The sequence below is a fragment of the Carcharhinus amblyrhynchos genome, chromosome 8, assembly GCF_965287045.1.
Source record: "Carcharhinus amblyrhynchos chromosome 8, sCarAmb.v2.hapA, whole genome shotgun sequence".
Taxonomy (NCBI): domain Eukaryota; kingdom Metazoa; phylum Chordata; class Chondrichthyes; order Carcharhiniformes; family Carcharhinidae; genus Carcharhinus; species Carcharhinus amblyrhynchos.
The window spans coordinates 91,900,368-91,913,872 of NC_137331.1; the positions used below are offsets into that span (position 1 = coordinate 91,900,368).

General features: G+C 44.1%; 1 protein-coding gene across 14 annotated transcripts in view; it reads right to left on the reverse strand.

Moving 5' to 3' along the window:
- LOC145346767 (uncharacterized) overlaps positions 1-13,505 on the reverse strand; it is a 381,295-nt gene that overhangs the window by 22,553 nt on the left and 345,237 nt on the right. For 13 of the 14 annotated variants that reach the window (XM_080194470.1, XM_080194472.1, XM_080194471.1 and 10 more), the window contains one exon: positions 12,698-12,820. The exons of the other annotated variant lie outside the window; for it this stretch is intronic. In XM_080194470.1, the coding sequence (XP_080050596.1) occupies positions 12,698-12,820 (123 nt within the window). The remainder of the gene's footprint in view (positions 1-12,697; positions 12,821-13,505) is intronic. 14 annotated transcript variants of the gene reach the window in all.

Genomic DNA, 13,505 nt, shown 5'->3' on the forward strand with positions numbered 1-13,505 from the left:
TGGGACACCACAAGTCATATCCTACCAATTTGAGTACCTATCTGTTATCCCGACCTTCTGTCGCCTGCCACTTAACCAATTTCCCAGCCATGTCAGTAATTTTCTCTCAATTCCATATGTTTGTACCTGAGTTAACAGCTTATGTAGGATTTTATCGAAGACTGTTGTCATTGTCCAAATGTCCTTGCTACACAAGGCCAAGTAATTTCAGCAAGCTACTCAAACATTAACATCTTACATACACTTCCTAACAAGTTGCCACTGGATAGTGTTTGGGAGAGGCCCTTGACTCAATTCATCCAGTCCTCCCCACCCATCTTCCAAATAAGTGCCATGTATTCCATTCCCTCATTGACTCAGTCTACACTTCCCATTACCTCAGAAAAGCAGCTAGCATAATCAAGGACCCCACACACCCCAGACTTACTTTCTTGCACCTTCTTCCATCGGGAAAAAGATATAAAAGTCTTGAGATTACGTACCAACTGATTTAAGAACACCTTCTTCCCTGCTGCCATCATTTTGAATGAACCTATCATATATGAAGCTGATCTTTTTCTACATTCTAGCTATGACTATAACACTATATTTTGTGCCCTCTCCTTTCCATTTCGTTTATGTACGCTATAAACAGCATGTTTTGTCTGTGCAGCACGCAGGGAACAATACTTTTCACTGTATCCCAATACATGTGACAATAATAAATCAAATTAGGTCCATCACCATAAGCTTACAAAATATTAACATACATGTTCCCATTCTAGAGATCTATTCCCATAAGGACTGATGTTTTCCAACAAACTTTCCACATTCTTTCCTTGTTTTCCGCACCCTCATTCTGAAAACAGCTAACCTGTTACAAATATTAACTTTATAGTCACCGTGACCCGGAGTGAGTGGGAGCTGAGTGAGAAGGGTTTTGGCTCGCTGGGCTTAGGCAAGAGCAGGCTTAAAGAAGGTGAGTTGAAGTTTTCTAACCTTTGACACATACAGGAGGTTGGGACATGGCAGGGGCTATGGGGAGGAACGTAAGCTGTGTTAGGTGCCGCATATGGGAGTTCTTGGTGGCGTCACGTCTCCCGAAGGTCCACATCTGTGTTAAATGTTTAGAGTTGCAGCGCTTGAGGGCCTGGGTCAGGCAACTCAAGGGGCGTTTAGAGGATGCGTTTCTGGTCAGGGAAAATGAAGAGATAATGTCTAGGAACCATGAGCAGGAAGAGGTCCCAAGGGCTGAAGAGCAGGATGGGTGGACAACTGTTAGGCGGAAAAAGAGGAAGAAGAAGAATAGTCATGGTCCCCCGGCCTCCCCAGTGGCCCCGCAAGATTCATCGACAGGGGCATAAAAGGGTAGGCAGGAGGGACAGAATGGGGCTGGCAAGGTGATAGTGGTAGGGGATGGGAGGGTCCAAGGCATTGACAGGAGGTTCTGTGGGCAGAGGCGTGACTCCAGGATGGTGGTCTGCCTCCCTGGAGCAGGGGTACAGAACGTAACGGAATGGATAGAGGGAATTTTGAAAGGGGAGGGGACCCAGGCAGAGGTAATAATACACGGAGGGGAGAGGGACGTAGGAAGGAGGAATAGGGTAGATGTACGTAGGCAATTTAGGGAGTTGGGGTCCAAACTGAGGAGCAGGACCTCCAGGGTGGCATTCTCTGGGTTGCTGCCTAGTACCAGCAGGGCTAGGAATAATGAGATCATGCAGCTGAATGCATGGTTGAGGGATTGGTGTAGGGTAGAGGGCTTTACTTTTGTAGACCACTGGGAGGTATTTAGGAGAGAAGGGCAACTGTATAGGAGGGGTGGGGAGAATTTGAATGGGAGAGGGACTAGTGTCTTAGCAGGGAGGTTAGCTGGTGTGTTTAGAAATGGTTTAAACTAATAGGGAAGGGGGTTGGGGATGTGGCTGATAGCTCATTAGACACTGGGGCCAGGAGAGAGTTGGGTGAAAGGAAAATTATCAGGGAGGAGGAGGTTCCGAGGGACACTGGTGGGTTGGACTGCGTCTGTTTCAATGCGAGGAGTGTGACAGGAAAAACGGATGAGCTTAGGGCCTTGATGTTTGTGAGGAAGTTAGATGTGGTGGCAGTAACGGAGATGTGGTTACGTGAAGGGCAGGACTGGCAGCTGAATGTTCCTGGGTATAAGTGTTTTAGGTGTGACAGAGGAGGGTTAAAGAGAGGTGGAGGGGTGGCACTATTAGTAAAGGAGAACATCACAGTAGTACAGAGGGAGGGCAATATGGAGGAGTTAGGGATTGAGTCACTGTGGGTGGAGTTGAATAAAAAAGGGAGAGATTACGGTGCTAGGGGTATACTATAGGCCACCCAACAGCCCGAGGTCAGTGGAGGAAGGCATTTGCAGGGGCATTTTGGATAGGTGCAGAAAGAATAAGGTGGTTGTAGTGGGTGACTTTAATCTTCCTGGAGTGGATTGGAGGGGGCCTAGAGCTGGGGGTACGGAGGGAGAGGAGTCTGTAAAATGTGTTTTGGAAGGGTCCCTAGAGCAGTACGTAACTAGCCCAACTAGGGAAGGGGCTATACTGGATTTAGTGTTGGGTAATGAGCCGGGGCAGGTGGTTGAGGTTGAGGTAAGCGAACACGTGGCTAACAGTGACCACAAGTCCGTCTACTTTAGGATAAAAATGGAAAGGGATGAGTGCCGTCCAAAGGGGAGGGTGCTGAACTGGGGGAAGGTGCGCTATAACCAGATTAGGAGGGAGCTGAAGGACACTGATTGGGAGGGACTATTAGCTGGCAAGTGGGAGGCTTTTAAGGGCAAACTGAAAATGTTGCAGGAAAGGCACGTTCCGGTTAAGCGGAAGGATGGGAAAGGTAGGATTAGAGAGCCGTGGATTACACGGGGTATCGAAGACTTGGTCAGGAAGAAGAGGGAGGCGTATGTTAGGTCAAAACAACTGGGTACGGACAGTGCGCTGGAGGAATATAGAGAGAGTAGGAGGGAGCTAAAAAGGGGAGTTAGAAGGGCGAAGAGAGGGCATGAAATGGCTTTGGCTGATAGGATTAAGGAAAATCCAAAGGCATTTTACTCCTATATTAGGAGCAAGAGAGTGGTTAGAGGGAAAATTGGTCCTCTTAGGGACAAAGGAGGGGAGGTATGTATTGAGTCGGAGGGAACGGGGGAGATCCTGAATGAATACTTTGCGTCGGTATTCACGAAGGAGGGGGGTTCGGTGTCGTGCAGTGTCTTGGAGGGAGCTGTAGATCAGTGGCAGGAAATATCCATTACGAGGGAGGAAGTGCTAAGGCTTTTAGGTAGCGTAAAGACAGATAAAGCTCCGGAGCCTGATGGTATTTATCCCAGGCTGCTTAGGGAGGTGAAAGATGAAATTGCTGGGCCTCTGGCGCAAATCTTTGTCTCTTCTTTGGACACAGGTGAGGTCCCAGAAGACTGGAGGGTAGCTAATGTTGTACCGCTGTTTAAAAAAGGTAGTAGGGATAACCCTGGAAATTATAGACCAGTGAGTTTGACATCGGTGGTAGGAAAATTAATGGAAAAAGTACTTAGGGGTAGGATGTATGAGCATTTGGAGCGTTGCGATCTCATTAGGGATATGCAACATGGCTTTGTTAGGGGGAGGTCTTGCCTTACGAATCTGGTAGAATTCTTTGAGGAGGTGACAAAAACGGTTGACGATGGGCGAGCCGTTGATGTCATCTATATGGATTTCAGTAAGGCGTTTGACAAAGTCCCTCACGGTAGGCTGGTAGAAAAGGTTAAGGCACTTGGGATACAAGGGCAGGTAGCTAGGTGGATTGAGAACTGGCTGGGCAATAGGAGATAGAGGGTAGTTGTTGAGGGGACCTTTTCGGGCTGGAGGCCAGTGACCAGTGGTGTGCCGCAGGGCTCAGTACTGGGACCTCTCCTCTTTGTAGTATACATAAACGACTTGGAAGAGAGCGTACGTGGTGTGATCAGCAAGTTTGCGGATGACACCAAGATGGCAGGATTGGCGGATACTGAGGTGGAATGTCAGGTGATACAGCAGGATATAGATAGGTTGGTACATTGGGCAGATAGGTGGCAGATGGAATTTAATCCTGACAAATGTGAGGTGATGCATTTTGGAAGGAATAATGCAGAGAGGAGCTACGTGATAAAAGGTAGACCGATTAGGAGTACAGAAATACAGAGGGACCTGGGAGTGCAGGTTCACAAATCTATGAAGGTTGCGACACAAGTGGAGAAGGTTGTGAGGAAAGCTTATGGAATGCTAGCCTTCATAGGAAGGGGTATAGAGTATAGGAGCTGCCGTCTAATGCTTCAGTTGTACAGAACGTTGGTTAGACCGCATTTGGAATACTGCGTCCAGTTCTGGTCACCTTACTACCGGAAGGACGTGGAGACTCTGGAGAGGGTGCAGAGGAGGTTTACCAGGATGTTGCCTGGCATGGAAGGACTGAGTTACGAGGAAAGGTTGGAGAAACTGGGACTTTTCTCCTTGGAAAGACGGAGATTAAGGGGAGACATGATAGAGGTATATAAGATACTGAAGGGAATAGATAGAGTCAATAGTGATAGGCTGCTCCCTAGATTGGGTACAAATACGAGAGGTCATGATCTAAGGGTGAGGGGGGAGAAGTATAATTTGGATACGAGAGGAAGGTTCTTCACGCAGAGGGTCGTGGGGGTATGGAACGCACTACCGAGTAGGGTGGTGGAGGCAGGCACGTTGGACTTGTTTAAGGTTTACTTAGATAGACACATGAGCGAAACAAGGATGGAGGGTTATAGTAGGGGGTATTAAATAGGGTCAGAGCCTTGGGAGACACCGGAAATGCAGACTTACATGTTAACGTTTTTGTCTTTTTATTCCGCAGGTGGCGGTCCACTTGTTGTCAAACAAGGAGAATGCACACGGTGGGTCGTGCGTGGGCTGCTCTTGGAGGTTCCGGGAGTGGCCCAGTACTTCGTGTCGGTGTGTGTGCTTGATCCTGGACTGGTAGACGGGCGCCGCAACAGCTCAGTGACTAGCACTGCTAGCTGTGCAGACACATGGATTTGGGCCTGTGTCTGTGGGAGTTTGCGCATTCTCCCTGTGGTTGTGTGGGTTTCCTCCGGGTGCTCCGGTTTCCTCCCACACCCCAAAGATGTGCTCTTAGGCTGATTGGTATACCAAATTGACACTATTCTCCCCTGAATCTGGCTAAGTTAGGGGTTCCACTCGCATACACGCAGGGCAGGGTAGGTGTAGGAGGATGCGGTGGCGCGGGCTCGTTGGGCCGAAGGGCCTGTTTCCCGTGCTGGGTTGTTCTTTGTTATTTAAATTGAAGTCTCCAGTATGGTATATAATTTTACACGCAGGGCTGGATCTCAATTGTTTCAATTACTGTAGTAGCAGATTCCATCACTAATGCAGCCTCTGTTTAGTTATTACATTGCTGCTAAAGCACCATCTGGATGCTTCAACTCATTCCCCTCCTCCCACCACACACACACACACACACACACACACACACACACACACACACACACACACACACACACACGTTGTGATGTCAAATCAGGCAAATGCTGGAGAAAAGAAGAAAGGTCTGTCATCTTCAAACTCTAATCTATGTGAATCGCTGCAAGACAAACACACCCTATTCTTTGCAACCCTAATATTAAGCATTAACTACACCATTCAAAAATGGAATAGTGGGAAACAGCATAGTTAAAGTCCTAACAGCAATTTCTTTTCTTCAAATCTAAGGATTTTAGATCTTTTCCTCTTTCGTAGCAGAGCTTGAAACAAAATCTGCAAGAAAAGAAGCAAATTTCAGCCTTCAGCATCTTTGTTCTCTCTGTCCAATTTATGGATAAAGAATGGATGCCCCCTTGCTGGCTCAGAAATGATAGGCTAGTTTATCTTCAACTGATACAACATGCTTGGGCTAGAGACAAGGAATTGTGAAAAGGCAGGAATCAAAGAACAGTACAGCACAGATGGATGCCATTCAGCCCACTAAGTCTGCTCTCAAACGTCAGTTTAGCTAACCTTGCTCACTTGTTCTTTGCCCAAATTTTACAAGTACCTGAATGTTGGAAACAAATCAGAATTTTATGACCAAGTCTATGTCTGGCACTACATTCCAAATTTTAAATTCATACTCTGCTTCAATCTTCACAAAGGATGACAAATAGTATACCAGAAGTTCCGAGGGAAACATGTTCCCTCTGAAGGAAACCAACTTTGTAGAGAAATGGTTTTGAGGAAATTGATGGGATCGAAGAAGAATAAATCTCCAGATCCTGGTAATCTTCATCCCAGAGTACTTCAGGAATTGGCCCTGGAAATAGTAGGTCCACTGTTGGTAATTTTCCAAAATGCTTTGGACTCGACTGGTTCCTACAGATTGGAGGGTAGCTAATGTAAGCCCACTATTCAAAAAGGAGGTAAAGAGAAAACAGGAAACTATAGACCAGTCAGCCTGTCAGTACTGGGGAAGTTGCTACAGTCCTTTATCAAGGATTTCATAATTTAGCATTTGGAAGGCAGTGGTCTATTCAGACAAAGTTAGCATGGATTTACAAAAGGGAAATAATGCTCGACGAATCTACTGGGATTCTTTGAGGATGTAACCAGTAAAGTTGACTGAGGAGAACCAGTGGAAGTGGTTTATTTAGGCTTTTGTCAAGGTCTCACACTACAGACCACGATGCAATATTAAAGCACATGGGATTGCAGGTAATCTCAAGATGGATAAAAAGCTGATTAGAAGATAGGAAGAAAAAAGTTGGCATAAATGGGGTCCTTTTTTGATTGACAGTCAGTAACTAGTGGGGTTCAGCGTGGATCTGTGCTAAGACCTCAAATGTTCACGTTATATATTAATGATTTGGATTATTATTATATTATTGCTACCAAAATGGATAACCTGACATTTATCCACATTATACGCATACGCCCACACACTCAGCCTGTCCAAATCACACTGAAGCATCTTTGCATCCTCCTCACAGCTCACCCTTCCACCCAACTTTCTATATGGAACTGAATGTATTATATCCAAATTTGCAGATTGATAGAAAGTTGGGTGAGAAGGTGAGCTGTGAGGAGGATGCAAAGATGCTTCAGTGTGATTTGGTATCAATGGGTGCTATTCTGATTGGCAGTTGGTGACTAGTGGAGTGCTGCAGGGATCGGTGCTGGGGCCTAAGCTATTTACCATTTATATAGATGATCTGGAGGAGGGGGCTGAGTGTAGGGTGACGAAACTTGCTGATGACACAAAGATGAGTGGAAAAGCAAATTGCGCGGAGGGTGTGGAAAGTCTGCAGAGGGATCTGGATAGGCTGAGCGAATGGGCGAGGACCTGGCAGATGGAGTATAATGTTAGCAAGTGTGAGGTTATCCACTTTGGCAGAAATAATAGTAGGAGGGATTACTATTTAAAGGGCGAAAAGCTGCAGCATGCTACAGTGCAGAGGGACCTGGGGGTCCTTGTGCATGAGTCACAAAAACCCAGTCTGCAGGTGATCAAGAAGGCGAATGGTATGCTGGCCTTTATAGCGAGGGGGATAGAATATAAAAGCAGGGAGTACTGGTGAGGCCGCAGCTGGAGTACTGTGTGCAGTTTTGGTCGCCGCACTTGTGCAAGGATATTTTGGCCTTGGAGTGCAGAGGAGGTTCACTAGGCTGATACCGGAGATGAGGGGGGTTGGACTATGAAGAGAGACTAAATAGACTGGGTCTGTACTCATTGGAGTTTAGAAGGATGAGGGGGGATCTTATACAGACATATAAGGTAATGAAAGGGATGGATAGGGTAGAGGTAGAGAGATTCTTCCTGCTTAGAAAGGATAGCAGGACTAAAGGGCACAGCCTCAAGGGGGGAGGCAGTTTAGGAGTTGAGGAGGAACTTCTTCACTCAAAGGGTGGTGAATCTCTGGAATTCTCTGCCCATTGAAGTGGTGGAGGCTACCTCGCTGAATATATTTAAGTCACAGGTAGATAGGTTTTTGACAGACAAGGGAATTAAGGGTTATGGGGAGAGAGCGGGAAAGTGGAACTGATCCATTTCAGATCAGCCATGATCTTATTGAATGGCAGGGCAGGCTCGAAGGGCTACATGGCCTACTCCTGCTCCTATTTCTTATGTTCTTATTTGGACAGCTGAGTGTGTGGGCATATGCAGTATAATGTGGATAAATGTCAGGTTATCCATTTTGGTAGCAATAATAGCAAAACAGATTGTTACTTGAATGAATGTAAATTGAAAGAGATGGATACTCTAAGATCTTTGTGTCCTCGTGCATCAGTTGCTGAAAGTAAGCGCACAGGTACAGCAGGAATAAAGGCAGCAAATGGTATATTGGCCTTCACAGCAAGAGGATTTGAGGATAGGAATAGGAATAAAAGCAAATCACAGCAAATGCTGGAATCTGAAACTAAAAGGGAAAACGCTGGAAAATCTCAGCAGGTCTGGCAGCATCGATTAAGAGAGAAAAGAGCTGACGTTTTGTGTCCAGATGATCCTTTGCCAAAGCTAAGAGGCTATACATATACATATATATGAGGAAATGAAAGATGAGTCATAGCCATAGAAACCAGGAGAAAAGACTGCTAATAGCTGTCCACAGAGAGAATAAAGGGTGTGAATGGCCAAACAGCAGAGCAGCTGTAAACTGTGACAGAAGATGATGTGGTGGAATAGAGTTGGAAAAGATGGGACAGAAGTAGAATGTAGAAAAGGGGAAGTGGCAGGCAGAAAAGGTAAGGGAAGGGGGATGAAGTAGGAGGAAAGGGTGGAGGGGGGAGAAAAATGAAGAAAGACAATAAAGAAATAAAAAGGTAGAAAACAGTAAAAAATTAAATAAAATAGAATGAAAACAAAGGGGGCCGAGGGAGGGGTAGGGTAAATTATCTGAAGTGTTGAATTCAATGTTGAGACAGGAAGGCTGCAAAGTGCCTAGTCAGAAGATGAGATGCTGTTCCTTCAGTTTGCGTTGAGCTTCACTGGAACAGGAATAGGGATGTTTTGCCACAATTGCACAAGGCATTGGTGAGCCACACCTGGAGTATTGTGTGCCGTTTTGGTGTCCTTATCTGAAGGAAGATGTCCTTGCTATAGAGGGAGTGCAGTGAAGGCTTACCAGGCTGATTTCTGACGTGGCAGGTCTGTCATATGAGGAGAGATAGATTGGTTAGGATAATATTCATTGGAGTTGAGAAGAATGGGAAGGGATCTCATAGAAACTTACAAAATTCTAACAGGGTCAGATAGGGTCGATACAGAAAGAATGTTCCCAATAGTGGGGGAATCCAGAACTAGGTGCCATAGTTTGAGGAAAAGGGATAGATCTTTTAGAACTGATTTGAGGAGAAATTCACCCAGGGAGTGTTGAATGTGTGAAATTCACTACCACAGGATGTAGTTGAGCCAAAACGTCTGATTTCAAGAAGAAATTCGATATAGGTCTTTGGATTAAGGGAGATGGTGGGGCAGGTGGTTGTGGTAATCAGGGTATTGAACTCAATGAAGCACCATGATCAAAATGAATGGCACAGCAGGCTTGAACGACCAAATGGCCTTCTCCTGCTTTTATTTTCTATGCTGTTTACACCATTCATTGTGTAAAAGTGTTTTCCTTCATGTCTCATTCTTTCAGTAATTATCTTAAACAACGTTCTTTGGTCACTGTCTCTTCAGTCATTGGAAACAGTTTTTCTTTATTTATTCTATCTAAATCCTGCATTCCCACCATTGACATCAGACCGACTGTCTTGTAATTGCCAATTTTATTCTCCTCCCCTATGTGAGCAAGACAGTGACAATTGGAATTCTTCAGTCATTTGGCAAAGCCCATAGCCCAAGGAGATCATTCCTTTGCCTTTTGGCTAACATCAAGTGTCAAATCAAGCTCAAAGATGGGGTGCAATGCCTCATCTCATCAGCTTAGATCTTGTTTATCTCCCTTGTGGGGATCTTGAATTGGATTCATTTGGATTGTAAATTGAGTTTTTGTAGCAAGTGAGGAATAGATTTGGGTTTGCCTAGTCCATTTTGAGCATTGTCTTTATAACCTCAAGAATGGAGTAAAAAAGATTTGAGGAGGATTAGAAGATTGTGTACAGTATCTCTGCAATTCCTACCCATATTTTCGTCAGCACCTAGAATGTATCCGTATCTGGATAGGATGACTTATTCACTTTAAGTGCTGTCTCTATCTATTTTTATCTCATCCAGTATTCCCAATAAGTTCCTCATTTACCATAGCTTTGGCCAAATCCCCTTGCTTGCCAAACATCAATGCAAAGTACTCAGTGATACCTTTTGCCTTCATTTTGGTTTTTAATCATTTTCACCGGTTCTCTGACACCTGTTTATCATTAATTTGCCTTTCAAAGACATTAGGGGTCCTTTTTACACCAATCTATTCTCATATTGTCCATTTGCCTCTTTTATTTCTGTTCTCATTGAACCTTTTATATTGAGCTTGATCAGCTTTGTAGTACCTCAGACAACATCTATCATACACCCCCTTTATGTGCTCTCAACTTCTTTGTCATCCTAGGAGCTTTGTCGTTGATTGATCTTCTTTTCTCCCTGAGGAAATGTACTTCAATTTTATTTGAACCATCTACACCTAAGGCCACACATTTCTCTTTCACACATCTCCCTGCCAGCCTCTAATATACTACGCCAGATCTACCCAGGTTTTGTCGAAATTAGCCCTCCTCCAGTTAAGTATTTTCATTCTTGGTTGTTCCATGTCCTTTGCCCTAACTAATCTAAACTGTAGAATACTATGATCACTATTGTCAACACTTCCCCAACTGTGACATTCTTCACTTGACCCACTTCAAGATTATTTGAATTTTATGTTTTGCAGGGCGGCACGATAGCACAGTGGTTAGCACTGCTGCTTCACAGCTCCAGGGACCTGGGTTCGATTCCCGGCTTGGGTCACTGTCTGTGTGGAGTTTGCACATTCTCGTGTCTGCGTGTGTTTCCACCAGGTGCTCCAGTTTCCTCCCACAGTCCAAAGATGTGCAAGTTAGGTTGATTGGCCATGCTAAATTGACCGTAGATGCATAGGTTAGAGGATTAGTAGGTAAAATATGTACGGATATGGGGGTAGGGCCTGGGTGGGATCGTGGTCAGTGCAGACTCAATGGGCCGAATGGCCTCTTTCTGTACTGTAGGGTTTCCATGATTTCATTCCACAGGACTTGATACAGCAATACCTCCTTTCTCAATGGGCAGGAAATATATTGATCAAAATAATGTCCTGAAAATCTTCAGAAATCCCTCCCTTTCTCTGGCCTTAGCCCCATTCAAAATTGGGGTAATTCAAGTTTCACATTTGCAAGACTTTATAGTCCTTGTATCTCCCCGTAATTTCTGTGCATATTTGCTCCTCCAACTCCTTCCCTTTAAGATCTTTTAAATTACAACAAGCTAAATAATAGCTTCTCTCCTGTTACTTGCCTCCAATGAAACAAATTCTGTCCTTGGCCTCTCAAGGACATTCTCTCTTTCCAACAATGTAATATTTTCCTTAATCAAAACTGCTACAACACCTCTCTCATCATCCTTCCTCAATATCTTGTACCCAGGAATATTAAGCATTTCTTTATATGGCAGATCCTAGTTTTCACTACAACATCATATTCCCACATGGCTATTTGCGCCTGCAAATAATAACCACACTTTCTGCATTTACAAACTGACAAGCAGGAAGTGTTGAGTGAGGATAGGATCACATTCAACTGCGATGTCTTTCATGCAGGAATAATCTACTGATGCTCAGATTGTAGATTTGCATGTAAATACTGTTTCCAGAGGATTACTCACGAAGCTGAACACCAGGAACAAAGAAAAAAGGTCAGTTAAGTATTCACAATGTCATAACAATAGTGCATTTCCAAGACACTGTGATTAATTTGGACACATACGCCTGTATTGTTATCTTTTTCCTCAATAATTAGAGGACATCATCTTAAATGTTCATACCTCTTGTCTATTCATTGTCAGGCTTGTATAAGTGTGAGGCTGGGTAGTAGAGGATGTAAAGAGAGAAACTCAATGGGAGCTGTGAAATGAGTGAATTTTTTGTTTCCACCTCTTCTTTGAACCCTTTTTAATTCACTCTTGTCCATGCTGAATATTGCTGTGGAGTAAAGTTCCAAGAAGTCTTTGCAACTTGTGAGAAGAGTGAGGGCCAGAGAGAAAGGGAGGGACGGAGGGTGAGAGGGCCAGAGAGAAAGGGAGGGACGGAGGGTGAGAGGGCCAGAGAGAAAGGGAGGGACGGAGGGTGAGGGGGCCAGAGGGAAAGGGAGGGACGGAGGGTGAGAGGGCCAGAGAGAAAGGGAGGGACGGAGGGTGAGAGGGCAAGAGAGAAAGGGAGGGACGGAGGGTGAGAGGGATAACTCAGAGGAAATGAAAGAGGGAAAGAAAGATGGATCGAAAAAGGAGTTGTGAGGGGAGGTAGAAAGTGACAGAGTTCTTTCTTAGTTAAGAATTACTATATAAATGCAAGTTGTTGTTACTTAGAATGTTGCATCAATTTTCACTTAGTGTGAATCGGTTTCCCAAGAGTGAAAGTAATCAACTATCCCAATCTGTGCTATAAACAATCTTCTAATTTATCTTCACAGGTACCATGATGGAAAACCATAGTGAAATGCACAGACAATTGTTCAACTTAGAAATAAATGTGAAACTAAAATTGACATTTTTATTCACTCACTTTGCCATTGGTTTGTTTTTGGCTATCTCTCATGCTTGTGGTTTTAGTTACTCGAGTCACAGTGCTGGATTCAGCTTTTCGGTTCAATCTTACCGGCTCAGGCCTTTTCTCTACTGGTTTAGCCTAAATGGACAACAAAAGGGATGGAGAAAAAAAAAACAAGCACACAGACAGATGTAATGAAGGAAAACACAAGAAAAATGCCCTGGAATGAAATGGAATTGAATAATTAACCCAAAGGGAATATTTAAAATAAAAAAGCATCACATCACAATATAGCAGGATAATGGTTTACAGAATATTATACAACATTTAGTTCCTTAATGATTTGACATTTGTCTGAAGTTCACTGATGTTCCAAAACACATTTTCTCCATAGAAAGCAGCACCAGGAAACTCAGGATGGTCGATATAGTTTAAGGCAAAGATTTGATCTTTCTTTAAAAAGAAAGATGTTCCTAAACATAACTTGATTGCAGTGTTAATGTAAGCCTACTTGTGACTAGTAAATAAACTTTAACTTTATTTGCTTTAAGATGGGAGCCTCTGACTTAATTGCATACCATCCCCTAACCCCACTGCTCAACTTTCCTCAACAGTTAAGCAATTGTTCAGATGTCAAGTTATTTGTATTGTAAAAGGACCTTTTCTATACATTGCAATTTAGTCCCTGGAAACAGGTTTGGAAGTGCATGCAACAAGCAGTTACTATGCATGGACACTGAGCAGTGTCGGCAACCAGCCAGGTCTTAACAGTCAACAGATTATATACATATATAGTACTTACTTTTTCTTATCCATTGTAGTA